Below are 27480 nucleotides of genomic sequence, written 5' to 3'. Positions count from 1 at the left end.
TTGTTCCGTCCTGCACGGCGGCTCCTCCTTCAGGGAAGAAAGGCTTCAGATGGTCAATATGACACACCTGTGTCATGCGGGGTCTGTCCGGCTTGCTGACTTCATAGCTTACTGGACTCAATCATCTTAGCACCTTATACGGTCCCTCAAATCGTGACTCGGACACACGGCTCTTCCCTGGCAGTAACACCATAACCTGGGACCCAACCTGGAACTCTCTTGGCGTAGCTTTCTTGTAGTACAACTCTGACACCCTTCGCCGTGCCACCTTCAAATGCTTTCCAGCTAGTTCTTTTGCCAATGCAAGACGTTCCTTAAATTTCTGCACATATTCGCTGACCGTTCCCACGGTCACTCCTGGCGCCCATTGCTCTCTCAGCACGGATAGAGGACTCCGTATCTCATGTCCATATACCAGTTGGAACGGTGAGAAACCCAGTGACTCCACTACAGGGTTCCGTATAGCAAACAATGCAGGGTACACTGCCTCATCCCACTCGGCTCCTTGTTCCGCACAGAACACTCTCAGAATGGTTTTCAGTGTGGAGAGAAACCTTTCGATTGCCCCTTGCGACTGCGGTCAGTAGGGCGACGACCGAATCTGAGTTACTCCCTAATTTGACACGGTCTGTCTAAACCACTTGGACTGGAATATGCTCCCACAGTCCATCTGGATTTCCCTGGGCATTCCCACCCAAGAGAAAAAACGCTGCAACTGCCCGGCTACACCTTTTGACGTCAAGCATCGCATCGGGATTGCTTCCGGGAACCTTGTTGCCGCACACATGATGGTCATCAGGTAGGTGTTTCCCTTCCTCGTCCGTAGCAACGGTCCTACCCCGTCGACCAACAGACGTTCAAAAGCTGGCCCAAATGCAGTAACAGGGACTAACGGGGCCTTTGGTATCGCTGGTACACTCTTTCCTGCTCGCTGGCAAGGTAATCAAGTCTTACAGTGACGCCTCACATCGGCGTCCATACCCGGCCAGTAGAAATGGTCCCTGATCTTGCATAGAGTCTTGGTCACTCTCAGGTGACCTGCAGAATCCACAGAGTGTGACAGATCCAGCACTGCCGCTCTGCACTGGGCCGGCAACACTACCTGGTGCCTCATACCTAGTGATTCCTCTTTGGCCTCCATTCTCACAGGCCTCCATTGTCTCATCAGCATCTCATTTTGCAGATAAAAATGTGTGGCACTCTCAGGACCAGCACGTCCTCCTTTGGCCTCCCGAATCAACTCTGGGAACTCCACCTGCTGTAACTCCCCCAGACGAGCGCGGTCCACCCCAAAAGAACTGGCGAGGGTCACCGGTAGCTCACCATCCAGGGTTGCATTCGCCCTCCACATGTTCTCCGAGTTCCACGAAGAGGTGATCGACCCCCAGGCTGTCAGATGTCTCTTCTTCAGCCCCATCAGATTCATTCACTCTGTGCTCGTTGCACCGCCTTGGGATCACAGCACATACAGGGAACGCCACCTCGGCGAATCCCTTCCCGTTCTCACAGGCGTCTAATACTCCGCCTTTCTCTCTGTATTGCTCCAAGCACTCCTCGCCCTTCACGAGGTTAGGGAGGACACATCCTCCACAGGCGTCATTCCCAAGGATGACTTGCGCCTCCATCTTGGGCATTGAGGCGCAGACCCCCACCACTAGGGTCTGACAGCCATAATCAGAATCCAATGTTACCTTGTGCAGGGGCATCCTCACTGGGCCTCCCACAGTGGTCACAACAGCTGCCCCCACACTGGTATTCTCATAACCCTCGGGGAACAGGGTTCTACTCACCAGGGTAAAATCAGCCCCGGTGTCTCTCAATATCTTCACAGGAACGGGGTCTGCCTCCCCCATCCATACCGTCCTCTCACACACGAACGGGTGAATTTTCTTCTCCACACTTGGTACAGACTCACCCCGCACGTTCTCGGTCACTTGGTCTTCTATCCTAACAAAAGCAACGTTCCCACGCTGCTTAGGGCGTTTGCAATCCCGTGCGAAATGCCCATATCCTCCACAGTTGTAGCAGCAGACTCGTCTTGGCGATGACCTTCCACCACCGCTCCCCCTGGGCAACGCCTCCAGAGACCGCCGCTCCGTGGGTCTTCCTCGCGCCTTCCGTCGTCTCCCTCGTAGCGTCCCTTGACAAACAACAGATCCAGCACTCTCAGCTTGGGGCTTCTTGACTGGTTCCACAGAACTTTTCAGTCCCCTACTGTCTCCACTCGAGAGGTGGGACTTGGGAGAACTCGTTCCTATCCTCCATCCATCCGTCTTCCTAAAACCACTCCCATAGCCAGAGTACACCGGCGGCCTGTGCGGTCCCTCTCTGCGTGGTCGCAAGGCTTCCTCCAACATGTTGGCTCTGTCGGCAGCAGCCCTCAGGTCTTTTATGTCCGCCTCCTTGACTCTAATCCTGATCTCAGGAGAAAGCATGGGCATAAATTTTTCCATGACCATTAGCTGTTTGATGTCCTCAGCTGACTTAGCTCCTTCAGCTTTCAACCACTTCAGAAATCTTCTTTCCATGTCCCTCACCGTCTCTGCATAAGATTTACCTGGCAAACGGGTACATTCCTGGAACCTTTTCCTGTAACACTCTGGAGTCAGCTTAAATGAGTGAAGCACTGCTTTCTTCACTGCATCATAATTGGTGCATTCCTCGAGGTCAAGCATGTTGTAAGCCTCGCGAACTTCACCTGTGAGCCTACTCTGGACCAGCTCCGCCCGCTCTGCTCTTGGCAACTTCTTCAAGGTAGCTACCCTCTCGAAATGGTCAAAGAAGCCCTCAGCTTCATTAGGCACAAAGACCGATAAATCTTGCTCTTGTACCCGGTGGTCCTCCTGCTGTAGGGGTGCAGGTGGGGCTAGCCATAGTTCAGCCCGCTTCAGCTCAACCTCTCTGTTGGTTTCAATCTCTTGCCGCTTCAGCTTGGCTTCCAGCTCGCGCTCCTCCCGTCTCAGCTGTGCTTTGTGCTCACGCTCTTCCCGTCTCAGCTGTGCTTCTCATTCTTCACGCTTCAGCTGTGCATCTCGTTCTTCACGCTTCAGCTGTGCTTCTCGTTCTTCACGCTTCAGCTGTACTTCTCGTTCTTCCCTACGCAGCTGTGTCTCCAGCTGCAGCTTCATTATCTCTAGCTTGACGCTGCGCCGGCTGCCGCTGGATCCCCTACTGCTTCCACCAATGCTTAACTTCTCCCTTGCACTAGCAGGTGTCTGTGGCCGTTCCTCCCTTGAAGCCTCATCTTGGGCCTTGAGCCCGTGCCGCAAACTCAAGCCTCCTTTCTCCCACTTTGGAGGATCTCAACTGGATTCCAAAGTGGTCAGGTATTAACTGCAGCTGCGCCTTGGTGCAATCCTCCAGCACCTGTTCATCCCTTGTCAATAAACCTTGCTACCTTCTCGTCCTCCATACTTGTGCTATGAGTGAATACCTGTTACCTGTACCTAATACCTTTGGCCACTATCAAGCACCACAATCGTAATCGTTATCCTGGCAAGGTCGCCAATGTCGGGGTGTCTCTCTCTCTAGCCAGTCACCACCAAGTATTAGTAGTGATAAACGTTACTTACGGTAGCCCCCATGGGTCTGCACTCGATCCTCACGGTGCCACTGTTCACTAGGAGAGTCTCTCAGTCTGTCTCCGGCTGGCCTCGTAGCGTAAAGACGAGTGAGAACAAGATCCCTTCACTTGATCATGTGCCCGTCCCGACAGAGGGCTCTACCACTCACTATAGGTCGCCAACTGGTGTTTACCGTGTCCAGTAGCACCTCAGTAGAATAGTAGTAATATAGTAGTGGCCCCAGGGAATACTAATCAATTTGGTAACAGGTAAGTATATGTTTAAATCACTCACTCTTAGATAGTCTCAATAGCAACAAGGTAATAGAGGGTTGACACAAACACGGCGGTGGTTTTGTAGTTTACTTAAAAGATCAAAGAATCACAACTCTGCATCAACAACATGGCAAAGGAATAAATGAGCAGCCTTCTCTCCGCCTCTTCACAATTCTGGAACACTCCGGGGATGGCAACACTCCCAGTTGACGTGCGTTCCCAGCTCCACATGCAGTGTTATCGAACGTTTGGCAGCTCACGAGATGCCACGCCCACTCACTCTCCTCACTGTCCTCACACTGCTCACTACCTTACTATACTCACACTATTGTCGTGAGGCGCCTATTATTCCCTTATATTCACAGTATATCACAACACTGGCATAATCACAGTTAACCACTAGACATATGAATATACTATTTAATAACTCCAATATATATAGTTCACTTTACCAATATTTATAATAACGAGGTAACTCTAGGCACACAGCCTTACACTAATAAATTGTATATTTATACACATAACCTCTGGCACGAACTTATAATATAAATGACATATAAATATAAATGTCCTCGTCACAGTAATCTCTTCATCAAACCACAGGTGCAATCACACACCATATATGTATCTCGTGAGAGCTCTATAGCATCTCCCTTCATAACTGTGTCATACTAGAAACATAGACATTGGTGAGCCTTGCTCATGACATAGAAGATACTCTGGCTAATCGCTAACTAAAGGGGAATGGGAGGGAAAACTGAATTACCTACTTCCACCATAAATGATGTGGACTCGTCCTCTGTTGAGGGTTGAATTGAAGCTCCTGGTCCCGGCTCACGACTTGCTGTAGGGGAACAACCCCACACACACTGATGCTCTTCCCAGGACCTCAACCAACACCCAAAAGCGTGTCTTCTCCGTACTGCTTCTCTCTGCAGGCTCCATGCTCCTCTACAACCTCTTGAAGGGTTGGAGTCGGTCTCCTGGCCGTCGCCTCCTCCTCACAACTACGTCGGCAGTCCTTACTCCCGGCTGCAGTCGTTCGTATTCCCAGCTAGTTTGTTCTTCTCCTTCCTCACGGTGAACTGGCCCAGCCGCTACGCCATCACCCGACTGGTGAAACTGTACAGTCGTCCCTGACGTCACTGCCCAGGCTTCACTCTTGCTAAGCACCTGTCATTGGAGCACTTGTTGCTCGTTTCCTGTCAATTCCTTCTTCTGTCCGCCTCATGGAGTTTAGGAAGACCTCACAGGATGCTCGCAGACCACTGGTGATGTGTATATTCACTGGAGAGGGGCGAATACTGTCAGACTGACAGGACCCCCTATCGCACGTCCGCCCTTGACGACGTTTCGCATCTAATTCCTGGCGCCACGGGTCGCACGGGCCGGACCTACCTCCACTCGTGACGTCACACTTGCCAGGGGCGTTTCTCATTGGCTCCCTGTACCACGTCACCGTTCTTGGTCAATCTGGTGCAACTGACATCACAACATTTTGCCGCGAACGTGTAGGAGTCGGCGCCACCTTGGCGTCCAAAAGGGCCTAAGTCACTGGCCAAAATACTCTTCTTTAGTTAATTTCTCTCCTATGCGAGAACACCTCATGCTCCCACATATGTCAAATTGTTCTCTGGAAGGCAGAGAACGTTCGGGTAAAGTAGATATGACTCTTGCAGCTGGCGTGGGAGAAATATAAGGGGGGGAACACCGTCACAATAGAGAAATCACAATAACGTGGTATGTAAAATGAACAAATAAAGCAATTTGTTCATTTGATATATCACATTACTGTGATTTCTGTGTGCATTGAAATAATCAAATACTAATAATAACAACGATAATGTCTTCTCGCAGACATAATAACAGAGGATAAAAACCCACACTCATGTAATTTGTGAAATTTATGTAAAAATTTACACCAAGACTTTCGTATTCTATGCTGGATTCGATATTTACCCGGAAAGAGGAAGATATATTTGACATTCAGTACCCTCCTCCCTTGGGTAAATGTGACCATGTCTTTTTGGGAATAAAGTATACAATGCGTTATAATCTTAAAGAAAATGAGGTTGAAGCAGTTTGTTATGAGATCCCGGACAGGGACCCCACATAAATGTTATGTTATGACAGCTCACGGTAGGTGCCCCCACTTTAGTGTTATGAGGGAATAACCTTCAGCATCACTGGAAAACATAGCCTGGCCAAATATCAATCAATGTTCTAGGGGAGTGAAAGGCTAGCAAAAAAATATTCCAGTTTACTGGGCATTAATATAAATCCACATAACATTAAAAAAAAAGAAAACAGTCTACTAGCTCACACACAATTTCTTATCCAGCTTCTCAACAGTTGGGCATGATCAACAACACAGGTCTGGAAACTGCATAAAATCAGCACTAGCTGACACCAGGCTCTATCCTGGTGCAGTGGGACACTAGCGCCTATTATGCTGCTAATACCAATACAGGGTGGTGGTGTCACAACCAGTAAAAAATGAGGTATGAGGAAACAATATCATATACAGCACCTTGGCATTATTTAATTAAGTTCCTCAGAATACCACTTCACTAAGACATATAAAAGCACCTACCACCTGGTATAAATGATGCACAACAGTAGAAATGATCCATGGTATACATTACGTCAACATGACAATAATCCTTGCAGTCAAATAACACAAATAAGGTCACAAACTCTGAACCATAATGCCACAAATGCGTTGAAGAAATGGAAATTACACAGTATGCATGTGAGTAATACATCCGAGACCTAAAGGTATACATTCTCCATCATGGTCAACATAATGTTTCCTATAGAGCATTTATGTAGCATTACATATAATAAGCATACAAGGAGGTTTTTCAAGCTATTGCCCAGATATCACTGAGTAGTTTGAGTACATCAATACACCAGCCTCAGTATGCGTGGTGTCACGCGCCACTCACCTTGGCCTTGTGTTACATGAGGTTACAGTTAAACAACGCGGGAATTTGCTACTGATCCTATAACCTCACGCCGTGGGACTTCACTCCCTCCACTAGGGGTATTACATATAACCCCCAGGGAGGTCTCCTAGTAATTCCTCAAGACCGGCCACCATTTGACCTTGGACCCAAGGGGGAGAGGAGAAGCGCCAGCCCACACTGCTAAGCTCAATCCTGCAGTATGTGACTCTCCCACCGGGCATGCCCACATATGCGTGCAGGGAATTTGCCGGACTTCTGGCCGTAGCCTCACTTCCTCCTCTTACCTTCTGGCCGCCAGCTGGGTAATTCTCTCCACTTCCCAGCAACGCCGTTAGTTCGAATATAATATATTTACAGCAGCCTAGGACCGTACTATATGCTGCCAGTAATAGAATTCAAATGTATATTCATGTTGCCCTCTCAGGGTCACTCTCTAGGGAATGCCAGTACCAGTGTTCAAATCTAGTATTGTGTTGCCAACACAAGGTCTCTCTCTATGTCATGCCAGTAACAGTACAGTATACTCATATGTCATTTATCCACAAAGCTCAATGAGATGGAGGTTACACCAAAAGCAGTGATAAAATAATAAAAAGTTTACTCAATATAAACTACAATACACGAGATACATGTATGGACTTATGGAAATAATAATAATAATGGTGACAGCAGCGCTCCTCTGGTGGCCGCCAGCAGCTTGCATCAGCTGATGAATTAAAGGGATCACTGGCCCCTTCACTGGGCGGCTCCATCAGCGTCGTCCCTCAATTCTTCACAGGCCGGCCACACGCTGTCTTCACCACACAGTAGAATGATATACACCTGCTGTCCCACAGCCTAATCTTCTCCTATGACTTATATGCACTCTAATAAATGCCTAAGCATAATAATAGGCCTATCTTGCCTAACAACCAAGGGAAATATGGGAGGGAAAAATGATATACCTTAACTTATTCTGTCCTCAGACGCCTAGGCTCCAGTCGCCGTTCGCTGGGTACTCCGTTCCTCGCGTCGTTCCTCAGCGTTCCAGAAGCATCTCCAGTCCATGGCGTCGTGAAGATCCTCTTCATCTCCGTGCTCATTCCCTGAGTGAAGTTCCTGGGCGTTGGCTCGTCCAGTCGTCACTGCACACGTCGTGCCCTCAAGCACTCCTTCACCTAGACCACACTCAAGGATCAGGATGCATCTCCTCCCTTCTGAGTTCCTGGTGGGCGTGATCCAATCACAACAGCTCTGAATGCTTTGGAGTTCCACTGACGGCGAGTCACTCACTCCTCCAGCTGTAGTAACTCTCTCTCAACTTCTCCAAGACAAATCAACTCACGGTCCACGGCGCCCTTACACCGCTGGATTAGGCTTCCTCGCACTTCCCTGAGGTACTGCAGTCCTTGGTAGTCACTATATACTTGTCAGGCTGTGTATATCACTTAAGGAGGATCCTAGACCTCGGAACTCGAGAGCTCAATCGGCGCACGTCCGCTCTCAACAGAGCGCTATGTATCTCTGAGCGCCTGGCGCTCTGCAGGCGGCGGGCCAGGGGCTGGATTCAGGAAGGTACTTACGAAGGTTTTTCCTCTTAGCTAAGAGCGTTTTCCGTCTTAGCACCTTCATGGCGGCTACGTCCGTATTCAATTAACTACCCTAAGTGGAAAAACCTTCGTAAGTTCATTCCGGGATTTAAGTGTGGTTTCGACCACTCGTAGCTTTACGTAAACTGGATATAAGTCATTTTTTCTCTACTACATAACACTGGGATCGATTTATGATATTGGAACATGACCAAAATATTATAGCTGGTGAATCTAGTGGAGAGGAGTCCTTCGTGTTAGTTATATATGCATTCTCTGCTTGAAACTTGAAGTAAATATGTGTTTGATGATAGTAGAATTAGTTTTATAATAGCAAGATATTATACCAGTAGTTATTAAGTAAATAAACACTGGTGAACATGAAATATGAGAGAAGGTGATGAGCCCTGCCTGATGGGATCATTTACTATCACCAAATGCCCCTGTTCACCTAGTAGCAAGGGTGTACCTTAGTTATACATACCCATTTCTGATTTATTTAGTTTGGTTTTATTTTGAAATTAAATCTGGGTGAGACATAAAATAAAAATATGCTGCACAAATGATGTTAGGTAAGGAAAAGGGTAAAAATGTCAAAAACTTTATTCATTGAATACTTAAAGCTATAATTATGACTATATAGATTATTAAAAAAGAGAGAGGGAAGTAGGGGTCCAAGACCTCTTCCTGTTATACAATTTGGGTGTGGAACAAGTAATTATCAAAAGAAGGCACCATGCCGGGAAGGCTATGTAGCAATAAGGCAGTGAGGTGAGGCAGCTACTTATTTGAGAAATGCTTATTTTATTTACCTTATAAGCTGAGGCAACTTATTTTATTTGAGGAATACTCAGCTGATTCCTCTACATTTAGCATGGAACAAATTTGTGTCCAAGACCTCTTCCTATTACACAATTTGGCTGTGTGTAACCAAACTAGAAGTGCTCTACAAATCAAGGGACCCAGAATGTGGAATGACCTCCCGAATCATGTCAAAGGCTGTACCTCTCTCAACCAGTTTAAGAGTTAAACCAAGTACTGCCTAATTAACTCCATGTAACCTAACTTACCTCCTAAATGTCAACCCATGTCTTGCTATTTTTTAAACAACGCTCTTCACCAACATGTGCAATTGCTGATTTATGCTATGTTAACCCCCTTTTTGTATTTTTTATTCCTTCTTTCAACACAATTTATACCTAATCCCGATTACTATCAAGTTTTAGTCTGTGTTTTTTTCCCCCCACACCTTGCCCGAAATGCTGAGTATTAGTGGCTTTAGCTAGTATTGTATGTACTAGCTCTGCCTCTAAATCCAACATTATGTTTGTCAATCAACTGTATGTACTTTTCCTGAATAAAATGTATTTATTATTTATTTTTTAATCAGTAAGTATTAAAAGAAGGCACCAAGCTGGGAAGGCTATGTAGCACCATTGTGTGTAACAATAAACCAATTTTTTTTTAACAAATAATGCACCTGTATGGAAAAACAAATCCTGCCAGCTGTAAAAATATTGATGCAGTTATTTAAATGAAAAATATAATGAAAGAAATATTACTGGTTTATTTTTATTCTATCTTTTTGTACTGTACAGTATATCCAAGGAAGTGAAAAATTGAGACATAATGCACAATTTAATGAATGATTAGCATGGATTAGCAGTTCAAAAGAAATATGACTTGTATTACATATCAACATGAGATCTTAATGATCCATGGTCAACATGATTTAATAAGGATAATACAGTACTGTATTTGTAATAATACAAACTATAATTTAAAATCTTTATTACTGATTTTTTTTATTAAGAAGATTAGGTATACACAGGCAATGTGCTGCTACCCTATTCTATATGGAATATTACACAGTGTACATAAAAAAACTAGCTATAAGTTTATCTAATACTCCCATCTCACAGGATGGTTAGACATACTGTACATGGAATCAATTTAGAAAATACCAGCCTCAATACAAAAAACAAATCAACTCTGAATAAAACAACTCTAAGCAATTTTCACAAGAGGTAAGCACTGAATCATGGAAACATTATATTATAATTACTCTTACCAGTTTCTACAAAACTCCTCTCAAACAATGTATTTTTAAACATGTTTAAGTATACACAGCAATGTGCTGCTTCCCTATTCTGTCTAAAGGACCACACAGTGTAGATCAAAAACCAGCTACAAGCTCACCCAACATCCTCACCTCACAGGATGGCCAGTCATACATGGAATTAGGAGAGAACAAAATACTTAATGCTGATCTATTAGCCTCTGTTGGCAAAATCTGGGTGCAGCACAAGAATATCTTCCAATATTCCTGAGTGTATGAAGTAATTACAGAGCTCAAAATACCTCATACCATTAGGTATGAAGTCACTGATAACAGGACAATCACAGATATAGTGTTGGAAAGTATGTTCTCTCAAGTAGGACTGAAAACAGATGTTGTTTTTCCACCAAGCGGGCTATAAACCCATGGAACCACCTACCCGCTGAAGCCGTAAATGCCAAATACCAGCTAAAAAATATCATTAAGACAATTGGCGGGCCCTTTAACAAGCCGCCGGCTTTCTGTCCTCTTCGAGGTCACTAGATAGTTAGTGGCCCTTGGGTAAATTCAGTAAATATATACAATAATTGTCGGCGCATCTTCCGAGCAACAAGGACAGCTACAGAGTATCTCTTAAAATTACGTAGGTAAACAACAAATGTAACATATTTGTTTACTACAATGTCGGTGCTGGCTGTAGAAGTTGAAAAAACATTGTTTTACTTCGAAATATACTAATTTTATAAGAAAATTCGACGTAAATAGGAGGCAGTAGAGCTCCGATAAGCCAGCGCTAAATCTTCAATATGAAGAATGTTGCTGCTCTCTGATTGGCCAAACGAAACACAGTAGTGACCTCTATCGGCACGCAGGTGAACCAACAATTTTCTTCCTAAGTATACCTTATTGAATCGCACCTAAGCATCTTCTTAGGGCGCACTTAGGAACCTTCGTAGCAAACCCACTTACGAAGAAATACACAGAGCTTCCTGAATCTAGGTCCTGGTCTCTCGGTGACGTCACAGACCAAGGGGCGGGCTCTGATTGTTCAATGAAGTCATGTGACCTCAGCCAGCCAATCACCGACCGGCGGGCGTCATACACAAAATGGAGGATTTGCAGGCCAGGGGGCGCCATTTTGTTGTACCCAGGGCGTAACTTTTCCACTTCCTTGCAAATTTACAAATGCAAATTTCTCCCCAAAAAAGCAACCATTTTGGAAGCCTCATACCTCAAAAGATTCCCTGCACCTCAGAGAACCTGCAGGTAAGCTGATATGACTCCTACAGCTGACATATGGGAAAAACTGGAGACGGCATCGTCACAGTGGTCATAACAAACACCAAACAAAAACTTCTCCACACAACCTTAATCTTCACTATACAACTTCCTGCAGCATCTTCACCATACAACTTCCTGCAGCATCTTCACCATACAACTTCCTGCAGCATCTTCACCATACAACTTCCTGCAGCATCTTCACCATACAACTTCCTGCAGCATCTTCACCATACAACTTCCTGCAGCATCTTCACCATACAACTTCCTGCAGCATCTTCACCATACAACTTCCTGCAGCATCTTCACCATACAACTTCCTGCAGCATCTTCACCATACAACTTCCTGCAGCATCTTCACCATACAACTTCCTGCAGCATCTTCACCATACAACTTCCTGCAGCATCTTCACCATACAACTTCCTGCAGCATCTTCACCATACAACTTCCTGCAGCATCTTCACCATACAACTTTCCTGCAGCATCTTCACCATACAACTTCCTGCAGCATCTTCACCATACAACTTCCTGCAGCATCTTCACCATACAACTTCCTGCAGCATCTTCACCATACAACTTCCTGCAGCATCTTCACCATACAACCCCCAGCAGCATCTTCACCACACAACCCCCAGAAGCATCTTCACCATACTACCCCCAGCAGCATCTTCACCATACAACTTCCTGCAGCATCTTCACCATACAACCCCCAGCAGCATCTTCACCACACAACCCCCAGAAGCATCTTCACCATACTACCCCCAGCAGCATCTTCACCATACAACTTCCTGCAGCATCTTCACCATACAACCCCCAGCAGCATCTTCACCATACAACCCCCAGCAGCATCTTCACCACACAACCCCCAGCAGCATCTTCACCATACAACCCCCAACAGCATCTTCACCATACAACCCCCAGCAGCATCTTCACCATACAACCCCCTGCAGCATCTTCACCACACAACCCCCAGCAGCATCTTCACCATACAACCCCCAGCAGCATCTTCACCATACAACCCCCAGCAGCATCTTCACCACACAACCCCCAGCAGCATCTTCACCACACAACCCCCAGCAGCATCTTCACCATACAACCCCCAACAGCATCTTCACCACACAACCCCCAGCAGCATCTTCACCACACAACCCCCAGCAGCATCTTCACCATACAACCCCCAACAGCATCTTCACCATACAACCCCCAGCAGCATCTTCACCATACAACCCCCAGCAGCATCTTCACCACACAACCCCCAGCAGCATCTTCACCACACAACCCCCAGCAGCATCTTGACCATACAACCCCCAGCAGCATCTTCACCACACAACCCCCAGCAGCATCTTCACCACACAACCCCCAGCAGCATCTTAACCATACAACCCCCAACAGCATCTTCACCATACAACCCCCAACAGCATCTTCACCATACAACCCCCAGCAGCATCTTCACCACACAACCCCCAGCAGCATCTTCACCACACAACCCCCAGCAGCATCTTCACCACACAACCCCCAGCACCATCTTAACCATACAACCCCCAGCAGCATCTTCACCACACAACCCCCAGCAGCATCTTCACCATACAACCCCCAGCAGCATCTTCACCACACAACCCCCAGCAGCATCTTAACCATACAACCCCCAGCAGCATCTTCACCACACAACCCCCAGCAGCATCTTCACCACACAACCCCCAGCAGCATCTTCACCATACAACCCCCAGCAGCATCTTCACCACACAACCCCCAGCAGCATCTTCACCATACAACCCCCAGCAGCATCTTCACCACACAACCCCCAGCAGCATCTTCACCACACAACCCCCAGCACCATCTTAACCATACAACCCCCAGCAGCATCTTCACCACACAACCCCCAGCAGCATCTTCACCATACAACCCCCAGCAGCATCTTCACCACACAACCCCCAGCAGCATCTTCACCACACAACCCCCAGCAGCATCTTCACCACACAACCCCCAGCAGCATCTTCACCATACAACCCCCAGCAGCATCTTCACCACACAACCCCCAGCAGCATCTTAACCACACAACCCCCAGCAGCATCTTCACCATACAACCCCCAGCAGCATCTTCACCACACAACCCCCAGCAGCATCTTCACCATACAACCCCCAGCAGCATCTTCACCATACAACCCCCTGCAGCATCTTCACCATACAACCCCCAGCAGCATCTTCACCATACAACCCCCAACAGCATCTTCACCATACAACCCCCAGCAGCATCTTCACCATACAACCCCCAGCAGCATCTTCACCATACAACCCCCAACAGCATCTTCACCACATAACCCATCTCTTGAGTTATCTTGAGATGATTTCGGGGCTTTGCATCCCCGCGGCCCGGTCCTCGACCAGACTTCCATTTTGTTAAACACCCCCAGGAAGCAGCACGTAGCAGCTAACTCCCAGGTATCTATTTATTGCTTGGTAACAGGGGCATCAGGGTGAAAGAAACTGCCGATTTGTTTCCGCCTCCACTAGGGATCAAACCCAGAACCTCCGGACTACGAACTCGAAGCGCTGTCCACTCAGCGATCCGAACCCTAACATCTTAGCAGAGTCTTCCCAACAACAGCATAGCAAAATCTTTGCAACATCATCATCTTCACATCACAACCCAAAACAACATATGCACAACAACCCCCAAACAACATCTTCACAACACAACTCCAGCAACCTCTTCACCGCACAACTCCCCAGCAGCTGCATCTTCAAAACACAACCCACAACAGCATCTTCACCAAACAACAAATATCATCTTCACACTACCTCAAGCAGCATTTTCACCCACACAGCCCACAGCAGCTACTCACAACACAACCCCTAGGCAACATTTTCACCCACACAGCCCACAGCAGCTACTCACAACACAACCCCTAGGCAACATTTTCACCCACACAGCCCACAGCAGCTACTCACAACACAACCCCTAGGCAACATTTTCACCTGACAATCATCAGCAGCAACTTCATACAAATCCACATTCCTTATCCCAAATCACATTCCTTAGCAGCATGTTCACCTCACAACCCCCAGAAGCTTCGTCACAACAATCCATATCATCTTTACCATACAACTCCCAGTATCATCTTTATTACACAACCCCCTGAAGCATCTTCACAACTTCTCATATAATCGTCACTCTGCACCCAGCAACATCTTCACAACAACCAATATCATCTTCACTCAACTCCCAGCATCATTTTCATCACACAACCCCAAGAAACATCTACACCACACAACCCGCAGCAGCAACATAACCTCACAACCACCAGCAGCATCATCATCACAACCACCAGCAGCATATTGACAACATAACTCCAGCAGCATCTTAAACATATAACACCAGCAGCATCCTCATGACAACCCCCAGAATCATCTTCATCATAACGCCAAGCAGCATTTTCACTTCAACCCCCCATCAGCATCGTCACCACAAAACCCCCAGCATCATCTTCACAATATAACTCCAGCAGCATCTTCACAACATTACCCCAGCATCATCTTCACAACATAATACCAGCAACATCTCTACAACATAACTCCAGCAGCATCTTCACAACATAACACCAGCAGCGTCTTAACATCATAATCCCAGAAGCATCTATACCACACAACACCAAGCAGCATCTTCATCATAATCCCTAGCTACATCTTCAAGACACAACTCACTTTCTGCATCTTCACAACAAACCCTCATCATCTTCACTAATACCCTAGCAAAATCTTCACGACAACCTTCAACATCTTCACCGCACAACCACCAGGAGCATCTTCACAACCCGTATCATCTACACTTAACCCTGAGTAGCATCTTTACAACTACCCAAAACACCCTCACTCAACCACCAGCAGCATCTTCACAAAACAACACCCAGCTGCATCTTCACAACAACACATATCATCTTCACTCAATCTCCAGCAGCACCTTCAGATCAGATCCCCATGCAGTATCTTCAAAACATATCCTGCAGCATCTTCATAACCACCCGCAGCATCTTTACCGCACAACTCGAGCGTCATCTTCACCAGACAACCCTAGAAGCATTTTTACTTCATGCCTCCAGCACGATCTTCACCACATAACCCCAATCCGCATCTCACCTTACATCCCTTAGCAGCACGTTCACCACTCATTCCCCAGCAAAATCTTCACCACACATCCCCCAGCATTATCTACACCACATAACACCCTACAGCATCTTCACAACAACCTACAAGATCTTCACATAACCCCCTGCAGACCCCCTGCAGTGATTTTTCCCGAGCCATTACATTTTAACTCTACCCCAGCAGCATCTTCACCACACAACCATCAGCAGCATCTTAAACATATAACACTAGCAGCATCTTCATCACATCCCCAGGAGCATTTTCATCATAACCCCAAACAGCATCTACACAACATAACCCCTGCAGCATGTTCGCTACATAGTCTAAACAGCATCTCAACCACACAATGACCAGCATCATCTTCATAACCCCTGCAACATTTTCTCCACAAAACAACAGCAGCATCTTTACTACTTAGCCTAAATAGCATCTTCATAACCGCATAATCTGCACAACACAATCCCAGCAGCATCTTCAGCACATACCTCCAGCAGCATCTTCAGCACATACCTCCAGCAGCATCTTCAGCACATACCTCCAGCAGCATGTTCAGCACATACCTCCAGCAGCATCTTCAGCACATACCTCCAGCAGCATCTTCAGCACATACCTCCAGCAGCATCTTCAGCACATACCTCCAGCAGCATGTTCAGCACATACCTCCAGCAGCATCTTCAGCACATACCTCCAGCAGCATCTTCAGCACATACCTTCAGCAGCATCTTCAGCACATACCTCCAGCAGCATCTTCAGCACATACCTCCAGCAGCATCTTCAGCATATACCTCCAGCAGCATCTTCAGCACATACCTCCAGCAGCATGTTCACTACATTGACCAAGAAGCTTCTTTTCCTCACAACCACCAGCACCATCCTTACCACAACCCATATTATCTTCACCACACAATACCCAGCAGCCTCTTCACAACAACCAATATCATCTTCACTCAACCACCAACAACATCTTCACAACAACCCACAACTTCTTCACACAACCCTCCAGCATCTTCATCACCAACCATATTATCTTCTCTCCACCCCAAGCATCATCTTTACCACCCAAAACATCACACAACCCCCAGCAGCATCTTCGCTAACCAAAACATCTTCACATCAACCAACAGCATTTTCACCACAATCCACAACATCTTCACCAACACCCACAACATTTTCACAACAACCCATTAATTTTTCACCATACAACAACCAGCTTCGCCAACCTAATCACATTATTATAACTGCTCTATGAAAACTATGAGGATCTGCAGCGACCAGGGGGAGAGGATCTGCAGCTCAGCAGCGACCGAGGGAGAGGATCTGCAGCCCAGCAGCCACCAGGAAAGAGGATCTGCAGCCATCCAGCGACCGAAGGAGAGGATCTGCAGCCCAGCAGCGACCGGAGTGAGAGAATCTGCAGCAAACCAGCGATCGAAGGAGAGGATCTGCAGCCCAGCACCGACCTGGGGAGAGGATCTGCAGCCATCCAGCGTCCGAAGGAGAGGATCTGCAGCCCACCAGCGACCGGGGGAGAGGATCTGCAGCCCAGCAGCGACCGGGGGAGAGGATCTGCAGCCCAGCACCGACCGGGGGAGAGGATCTGCAGCCCAGCACCGACCTGGGGAGAGGATCTGCAGCCCAGCAGCGACCGGGGGAGAAAATCTGCAGCCCAGCAGCGACCGGGGGAGAGGATGTGCAGCCCAGCAGCGACCGGGGGAGAGGATGTGCAGCCCAGCAGCGACCGGGGGAGAGGATCTGCAGCCCACCAGCGACCGGGGGAGAGGATCTGCAGCCCAGCACCGACCTGGGGAGAGGATGTGCAGCCCAGCAGCGACCGGTGGAGAGGATGTGCAGCCCAGCAGCGACCGGGGGAGAGGATGTGCAGCCCAGCAGCGACCGGTGGAGAGGATGTGCAGCCAAGCAGCGACCGGGGGAGAGGATCTGCAGCCCACCAGCGACCGGGGGAGAGGATCTGCAGCCCACCAGCGACCGGGGGAGAGGATCTGCAGCCCAGCAGCGACCGGGGGAGAGGATGTGCAGCCCAGCAGCGACCGGGGGAGAGAATCTGCAGCCCAGCAGCGACCGAAGGAGAGGATCTGCAGCCCACCAGCGACCGGAGTGAGAGAATCTGCAGCAAACCAGCGATCGAAGGAGAGGATCTGCAGCCCAGCACCGACCTGGGGAGAGGATCTGCAGCCATCCAGCGTCCGAAGGAGAGGATCTGCAGCCCAGCAGCGACCGGGGGAGAGGATCTGCAGCCCACCAGCGACCGGGGGAGAGGATCTGCAGCCCAGCAGCGACCGGGGGAGAGGATGTGCAGCCCAGCAGCGACCGGGGGAGAGAATCTGCAGCCCAGCAGCGACCGGGGGAGAGGATGTGCAGCCCAGCAGCGACCGGTGGAGAGGATGTGCAGCCCAGCAGCGACCGGGGGAGAGGATCTGCAGCCCACCAGCGACCGGGGGAGAGGATCTGCAGCCCAGCAGCGACCGGGGGAGAGGATGTGCAGCCCAGCAGCGACCGGGGGAGAGGATGTGCAGCCCAGCAGCGACCGGTGGAGAGGATGTGCAGCCCAGCAGCGACCGAAGGAGAGGATCTGCAGCCCACCAGCGACCGGGGGAGAGGATCTGCAGCCCAGCAGCGACCGGGGGAGAGGATGTGCAGCCCAGCAGCGACCGGGGGAGAGGATCTGCAGCCCAGCACCGACCTGGGGAGAGGATCTGCAGCCATCCAGCGTCCGAAGGAGAGGGTCTGCAGCCCACCAGCGACCGGGGGAGAGGATGTGCAGCCCAGCAGCGACCGGGGGAGAGGATGTGCAGCCCAGCAGCGACCGGGGGAGAGGATGTGCAGCCCAGCAGCGACCGGGGGAGAGAATCTGCAGCCCAGCAGCGACCGGGGGAGAGGATGTGCAGCCCAGCAGCGACCGGTGGAGAGGATGTGCAGCCCAGCAGCGACCGGGGGAGAGGATCTGCAGCCCACCAAAGACCGAAGGAGAGGATCTGCAGCCCAGCAGCGATCAGGGGAGAGGATCTGCAGCCCAGCAGCGACCGGGGGAGAGGATCTGCAGCCCAGCAGCGACAGAGGGAGAGGATCTGCAGCCCACCAGCGATCAGGGGAGAGGATCTGCAGCCCAGCAGCGACCGGGGGAGAGGATCTGCAGCCCACCAAAGACCGAAGGAGAGGATCTGCAGCCCAGCAGCGATCAGGGGAGAGGATCTGCAGCCCAGCAGCGACCGGGGGAGAGGATCTGCAGCCCAGCAGCGACCGGGGGAGAGGATCTGCAGCCCAGCAGCGACCGGGGGAGAGGATCTGCAGCCCACCAAAGACCGAAGGAGAGGATCTGCAGCCCACCAGCAACCGAGGGAGAGGATCTTCAGCCCACCAGCGACCGAGGGAGAGGATCTGCAGCCCACCAGCGACCGAGGGAGAGGATCTGCAGCCCACCAGCAACCGAGGGAGAGGATCTGCAGCCCACCAGCGACCGAGGGAGAGGATCTGCAGCCCACCAGCGACCGTAGGAGAGGATCTTCAGCCCACCAGCGACCGGTGGAGAGGATCTGCAGCCCAGCAGCGACCGGGGGAGAGGATCTGCAGCCCACCAAAGACCGAAGGAGAGGATCTGCAGCCCACCAGCAACCGAGGGAGAGGATCTGCAGCCCACCAAAGACCGAAGGAGAGGATCTGCAGCCCACCAAAGACCGAAGGAGAGGATCTGCAGCCCACCAAAGACCGAAGGAGAGGATCTGCAGCCCACCAGCAACCGAGGGAGAGGATCTGCAGCCCACCAAAGACCGAAGGAGAGGATCTGCAGCCCACCAAAGACCGAAGGAGAGGATCTGCAGCCCACCAAAGACCGAAGGAGAGGATCTGCAGCCCACCAGCAACCGAGGGAGAGGATCTGCAGCCCACCAGCGACCGAGGGAGAGGATCTTCAGCCCACCAGCGACCGAGGGAGAGGATCTGCAGCCCACCAGCGACCGAGGGAGAGGATCTGCAGCCCACCAGCAACCGAGGGAGAGGATCTGCAGCCCACCAGCGACCGAGGGAGAGGATCTGCAGCCCACCAGCGACCGTAGGAGAGGATCTTCAGCCCACCAGCGACCGGTGGAGAGGATTTGCAGCCCACCAGCGATCGGTGGAGAGGATCTGCGGCCCACCAGCGACCGTAGGAGAGGATCTTCAGCCCACCAGCAACCGAGGGAGAGGATCTGCAGCCCACCAGCGACCGTAGGAGAGGATCTTCAGCCCACCAGCGACTGGTGGAGAGGATCCACCTTTGCCCGAAACGCATTGCGTAATAGTGGCTTTAGGCATTGTATGTACTAGCTCTATCTATATATCAATCCATTAATGTAACATCACTTGTATGTATATACCTTACCTGAATAAACATCTGAATCTGAATCTGATCTGCGGCCCAGCAGAGACCACGGGAGAAGATCTGCAGCCCAGCAGCGACCGGGGGAGAGGATCTGCAGCCTAGCAGCGACCGGGGAAGAGGATCTGCAACCCTGCAGCGACCGGGGGAGAGGATCTGCAGCCCAGCAGAGACCAGTGGAGAGAGGATCTGCTGCCAAGCAGAGACCGGGGGAGAGGATCTGCAGCCCAGCAGCAACCGAGGGAGTTTGTCTTTGTCCACCTTGTCAGTGTGTGCGTGTTTGTGTACATGTCCTCACCTAGTTGTGTTAGCGGGGGTTGAGCTCTGGCTCTTTGGTCCCGCCTCTCAACTGTCAATCAACTGGTGTACATATTCCTGAGCCTACTGGGCTCTATCATATCTGCATTTGAAACTGTGTATAGAGTCTGCCTCTACTACAACATTACTTAATGCATTCCCTTTGTTAACTACCCTGACACTGAAAAAATTCTTTCTAACGTCACTGTGGCTCATCTGGGTACTAATTTTCCACCTGTGTCCCCTTGTTCGTATTCCACCCATGTTGAAGAGTTTTTCTCTGTCCACTCTGTCAATTCCCCTGAGAATTTTGTAGGTGGTTATGATGTCTCCCCTTACTCTTCTGTTTTCTAGGGTTGTGAGTTTCACCTCTCTTAGTCTTTCCTCGTAACTCATTCCGCTCAGTTCCGGGACGAGTCTGGTGGCATACCTCTGCATCTTCTCTAACTTCGTCTTGTGTTTAACTAGGTATGGACTCCAGGCTGGAGCTGCATACTCCAGGATTGGTCTTACATAAGTGGTATACAGGGTCCTGAACGATTCCTTACACAAGTTTCTTAAGGCAGTTCCTATATTGGCTAGTCTAGCATATGCCGCTGATGATATTCTTTTGATGTGGGCCTTTGGGGACAGGTTCGGTGTCATATCGCCCCCCTGATTTTTCTCTCTATTTGCCTCTTGTAGGATTTCACCTCCCAGATGGTACCTTGTGTTCAGCCTTCTGCTCCCTTCGCCTCATTTCATTACTTGACACTTTCCTGAGTTGAACTTTAGCAGCCATTTTCTAGACCATTCCTCCAGTTTGTCCAGGTAGTCCTGTAGTCTCTATCTATCTTCACCTGTTTGGATTCTTCTCATAATTTTTGCATCATCAGCAAACATTGAGAGGAATGAGTCTATACCCTCTGGAAGGTCGTTTACATATACTACAAACAGGATGCGTCCGAGTACAGAGCCCTGTGGAACCCTGCTGGTGACATCTCGCCACTGTGACGTCTCTCCCCTCACAGTTACTCGCTGTTTCCTATTGCTTAGATTCTCCTTTATCCCCTGGAGCACGTTACCTTTTACTCCTGCCTGCTGCTCCAACTCTTGTAACAGCCTTTTGTGAGGAACTGTGTCGAAGGCTTTCTGACAGTCCAAGAAAATGCAGTCTGCCCACCCCTTCTCTTTTCTGCCTAATTTGTGTTTTATGGTCATAGAATTCTATTAGGCCTGTGAGGCACGATTTACCATCTCTGAACCCATGCTGATGGTGTGTTACAAAGCGGTTTCCCTCCAGATGCTCTACAAGCCTTCTCCTCACAATCTTCTCGATCTCCTTGCATGGTACACAAGTTAGAGAAACTGGCCTGTAGTTTAGTGCCTCTTGCCTGTCACTCTTTTTGTAAATTGGGACTATATTAGCTGTCTTCCAGCTTTTCGAAAGGTCTCCCGTTTCCAGTGAACTGTTATACACCATAGAGTGTGGCACACTTAGTGCTTCTGCACCTTCTTTTAGAATCCACAGTGAGATTCTGTCAGGCCCAACAGCCTTTGACACATTCAGCTCCAACAGATTCCTTTTGACCTCATCACTGGTGATGTAAATTTCCTCCAAGGTTGTTCGGCTTGCCTCCTCATTTAGTGCAGGGACCTCTCTTTCTTCTATTGTGAAGACCTCTTGGAATCTCTTGTTGAGTTCTTCACACACCTCTTTGTCGTTCTCTGTGTATCTGTTCTCCCCTTTTCTCAGTTTCATCACTTGTTCCTTCACTGTTGTTTTCCTCCTGATGTGGCTGTGGAGCAGTTTTGGTTGGGTTTTAGCTCTACTCGCGATGTGATTTTTGTACTGCCTCTCTGCTTCTCTCCTCACTCTGATGTACTCATTTCTGGCTCTCTGGTATCTCTCCCTGCTCTCTGGTGTTCTGTTTTTCCTGTAGTTTCGCCATGTTCTTTTACTCAATCGCTTTGCTGCCGCACATTCCTGGTTGAACCACGGATTCTTCTGTTGCTTCTAATTTTTCACTTTTTGGACTGGGATAAACCTGTCTGCAGCCTCCTGAAAGTTGTAGCATTAAATATTATGATAGATATCGTGAGGATACATTCACATATGGGACTAATAGAACAAGAACCCGCAATGTGATGTTATAGTGGCCAGAATACGCCTGGGATATAGACATATATGGCAGCTTTCTCAAACCCCAAATGTCGAGTACACAATTTGCCAACTATGTGAAAGAGAAAACATGCACTCTCTTGAACATTATTTTGTAGAATGTCCCATATTGACTGACTTTCGCCCTCCTGGGCTTAGGTATGCTGAACTGTGTAATTACTATATGAGTACTGGAACACTTGATGATATACTGGACATATACCCAAGATTAACCATGTAATGTATCAATTATACAATGTCTGTATGTGATGTAACTATATAACCTGACCTTGTAAAAGCACCTTAATCACCTTCAGTGATTAAGTGCTTAATTGCACACTAGTTTCTCTATCAGCTATCTCACCCTGTCAGAGTAAAAGAGACAAATGAATGTGAATGCATGTGTGTGTGTATATATGTATGTATATATGTACGTATATGTGTGTGTGTGTATGTATATGTATGTGTATAAAGTATAAATGGAAGCTGATCAGAATTACATTTCACCTTTGTAAATGCACATTAATGACACTATGTAATAGACACATCGAACACTTTATGTAGGGCATACGTAAATCTGTGTATCTATGTATTTACGTATGTAGGTTAGCTAAACACCGAATCACCTTCTGTAGTTGATTGTTCAATAAACCCCTGAACTATATGTTTAACACATCTCTAACCCTGTCCATGGAGGACAGAAGAAAATGTATATATGCTGCTTAGCATTATAACTGTGTGGCCACGTCTGTGGTAGAAAATAATAATAAAAAAACTTCTGAGTGACATAATCCATCATGTGCTGTACAGTCTTTAATCTGTGTTCTGTTTCCCATGGTATTCCCATTAGGAAGTTCCTCATCTCGTCATATTTTCTTCTTCAGTAATTTAGTCTTTTTCCTTCCAATCTCATACTTAGACAGGACATCCGTACTTCTACCAGATACTCAAATATCAATACACTGTGGTCACTCATTCCTATGGGGGCTTCATATTTGACTTCCCTTATTTCTGAGTCATTTAAGGTGAAAATCAGGTCGAGTCTAGCTGGCTCGTCATTTCCTCTCATTCTTGTGGGCCCCTTGACATGTTGGCTCAGAAAGTTCCTTGTACTCACTTCCAAAAGTTTAGATCTCCATGTGTCTTCACCTCCATATGGGTTCCTGTTCTCCCAGTCTATCTTTCAATGTTTGAAATCCCTCATGATTAAGAGTCTGGATCCATTCCTGCAAGCAACTGAAGCTGCTCTCTCTATTATGTTAATGGTAGCCATGTTGTTTCTGTCGAACTCTTGTCTGGGTCTTCTGTCATTTCATGGATGGTTGTAAATGACTACCACTATTATCTTAGGTCCACCCATTGTCATAGTTCCTGTTATGTAATCTCTGAATCCGTCGCAGCCGGGAATTTCCATCTCTTCAAAGCTCCAGTCTTTCCTTATCAGCAGAATCACTCCTCCTCCTCCTCCTCCTCTCCCATCTCTCTCTTTCCTTATTATATAAAAGTCCTTTGGAAACACAGCATTTGTTATGACTCCTGACAATTTTGTTTCTGTGAGTCCTATTACATCTGGGTTTTCATCCTGCACCCTTTCATGCCACTTGCTTTGTTGGTAATCCCATCGATGTTTGAGTGTATTACCTTGAAGCTCACTTTCCTGTCCATTTTCACCCACCCTCCCCACTAGTGCAGGAAGCTGTTTCATGGGCATTGCTGCTTGGCTAGGCTCACCCTCCTGTGGGGTAGTTACCAGGGGTTCTGAGGGAGGTGGGGGTGTGGGGGAAGGAGGAGCAGGGGGAGGATGGCTTAGAACTGGGGTGGGGGATGGAGGACTTAGTTCGTGTCTGGGCCGGCTTTGGGCAGGAGGAAGACCAGGGGGTGGGAGGGAAGGGGGTACTCGGGGTAGGGAGGGAGGGGTGGAATGTTGGAACTCCCCACCTATAGGGTGGTGAGTTGGGGTGTTGCAGTCCCCTCTGGGGTTTCCGAGGTGCTGGGTTGGGGTTCCACACTCCCCACTGGGATTGCTGGGTTGGGGGTTGAGGTTCCCTGGCTACCTTCCCTCAGCCTGCGCCTTTTCCTTGCATCTGCTGCCTGTATTATCTCTGTCCTGGACATGTCTCTCTGAAGGAATACCTGTCTGTAATTCGTTACATATTTCAGTTTGCTCTTTTTTGCTAGTATGTCCTCTTTGATGCACTCGTTTTTAGCACTACCTTGATCAACCGGTCTTTGTCTTTGTTGTACTGGCCAATCCAGAAAAACGTTTCTATGTCTGTTTCAGCCCCTTCCAGACCAATCTTCTTTAGTATCCCTGCCACTGCTGCTTTGTCCTTAGACCTCCATTCTTCCCTTGTGGAACCCTCTTGTTATTTAACACCTATCACTACTACAGGTCTTTTCCTTTCCAGTAACTGGCTCGTGCATCTAGCTGCCTCCTGTGAGGTTTCTGCTTTCATTACAACTTCCTTGACTGCGGACATTGCTCCTTTGCTCTTCAGCATTTCAGCAAAGGTGGCACCCATTGTAGGGGTCCCTACTATTGCTGCATCTTCTGGTACCTGGGGGTTGGTCCCTTGGGCCACATTCTGAGGAGATCCTGATTTTAGGTTTGTTATCTCCTCTTGCGCTGCCTTTTGTTCATTCTGCAGTGTATTTATGAGTCCTCTCATGTCTTTCAGTTCCTCAGTGATTTCCCTCCATGCGCAAACAGTCATCTCCATGTATGACTCGTCCTGTTCCTCTCCTCCACCTGTGTTCTGTTTTCTTACCATCCTGCTTGATCCCTTTTCTTTTCACTAGTGTTTGTTAGTCTACACTAACCCTAGCGTGTGTATACTCACCTATTTGTGCTTGCAGGATCGAGCATTGGCTCTTGGATCCCGCCTTTCCAGCCATTGGTTGTTTGCAGCAATAACTCCCGTCCCATTTCCCGATCATACCTAATTTTAAAAGTATGAATAGAGTTTGCTTCCACAACCTGTTCCCCAAGTGCATTTAATTTTTCCACTACTCTCACGCTAAAAGAAAACTTCCTAACATCTCTGTGACTCATTTGAGTTTCCAGTTTCCACCCATCTCCCCTCGTTCTGATATTATTACGTGTGAACATTTCATCTATTTCCACTTTGTCAATTCCCCTGAGTATTTTATATGTTTCTACCATATCTCCTCTCTCCCTTCTTTTCTCTAGTGACGTAAGGTTCAGTTCCCTCAGACGCTCTTCATAGCCCATCCCTCGTAACTCGGGGACAAGCCTCGTCGCAAACCTCTGAATTTTCTCCAGTTTCCTTATGCGTTTCTTCAGGTGGGGGCTCCATGTTGGTGCGGCATACTCTAAGACTGGTCTCACGTAGGCAGTGTAAAGTGCCCTAAAAGCCTCCTCACTTAGGTTTCTGAATGAAGTTCTAATTTTCACCAGTGTAGAGTACGCTGCTGTCGTTATCCTATTTATATGTGCCTCAGGAGTTAGATTAGGTGTCACATCAACTCCCAGGTCTCTTTCTCGAATCGTTACAGGTAGGCAGTTCCCTTTCATTGTGTACTGTCCCTTTGGTCGTCTATCACCTGATCCCATTTCCATAACTTTACATTTACTGGTGTTGAACTCCAGTAGCCATTTCCCTGACCATCTCTGAAACCTGCTTAAGTCCTCTTGGAGGATCCTACAATCCTCATCTGTCACAACTCTTGTCATTAATTTGGCGTCATCCACAAACATTGACATGTATGATTCCACTCCTGTAAACATATCATTTACGTAAATTAGAAAGAGGATTGGTCCCAGCACCGATCCTTGAGGTACTCCACTCGTTACTGTTCGCCAGTCCGACTTCTCGCCGCTTTCCATTACCCTCTGGCTCCTTCCTGTTAGGTAGTTCCTCACCCATGCTAGAGCCTTTCCGCTTACTCCTGCCTGCCTCTCAAGTTTGTAAAGCAGTCTCATGTGCGGTACTGTATCAAAGGCCTTTTGGCAGTCAAGAAATATGCAGTCTGACCAGCCTTCTTTGTCCTGCATTATCCCTGAAACTTTGTCATAGAATTCAAAAAGGTTTGTTAGGCATGATTTCGCTGTCCAGAACCCAATATAGTGCTTGTTTACAACCCCAATGCTCTCCAGGTGCTCAACAAGTCTTAGCCTAATTATTCTTTCAAGTATTTTGCAGGGGGATGCTTGTCAGTGATACGGGTCTGTAGTTAAGTGCCTCCTTCCTATCACCTTTCTTGAAAATCGGTACGACATTTGCCTCCTTCCAGCAACTGGGAAATTCTCCCGACATAAGTGACTCATTAAAGATCATTGCCAGAGGCACGCTGAGTGCCTGCGCTACCTCTTTTACTTTCCACGGTGATACTTTGTCTGGTCCAACCGCTTTAGTTGCATCCACTGTTGTGAACTGTTTCATTACCTCCTCTGCTATCACATCTATATCTGATAGTCTTTCATCTAGGGTAATCTCTTCTAACAATGGGAGCCACTTAGACTAGGTTGTGAACACTCCGTGGAAACTTGCATTTAGTACCTCGCAGATTTCCTTGTCGCTTTCTGTATATGCCCCTTCTATTTTCCTCAGTCTTGTCACTTGGTCATTTACCGACATCGTCCTTTTTATATGGCTATGTAGTAATCTAGGTTGCTTTTTCAGTTTGATTGCATTATCATGCTCATAATTCCTTTCCGACACTCGTCTTATGTAATCATTCCTTGCTCTGTTACATCTAATCCTGTTGTCCTCTGTACTTCCTCCACTCCCTCCTACTTCTCACTTTTGCCTCCTGACACTGTCTATTAAACCATGGGTTATTATATTCCCTCCT

At 48.2% G+C, this 27480-nt stretch overlaps 1 protein-coding gene across 1 annotated transcript; it reads right to left on the bottom strand.

Annotated features, from left to right (window-relative positions):
• Positions 1-950: 950 nt before the first annotated feature.
• Positions 951-16653, bottom strand: LOC138353433 (uncharacterized). The gene is made up of 3 exons (XM_069306440.1): positions 16617-16653; positions 1324-3001; positions 951-1038 (listed from the first exon to the last, which is right to left on the bottom strand). The coding sequence occupies exons 1-3, from the start codon at positions 16651-16653 to the stop codon at positions 951-953; spliced, it is 1803 nt and encodes a 600-aa protein (XP_069162541.1).
• Positions 16654-27480: the final 10827 nt, after the last annotated feature.

This window comes from Procambarus clarkii, chromosome 57, assembly GCF_040958095.1.
Source record: "Procambarus clarkii isolate CNS0578487 chromosome 57, FALCON_Pclarkii_2.0, whole genome shotgun sequence".
Taxonomy (NCBI): Eukaryota; Metazoa; Arthropoda; class Malacostraca; order Decapoda; family Cambaridae; genus Procambarus; species Procambarus clarkii.
This window is presented reverse-complemented; position numbering and strand designations above follow the sequence as displayed.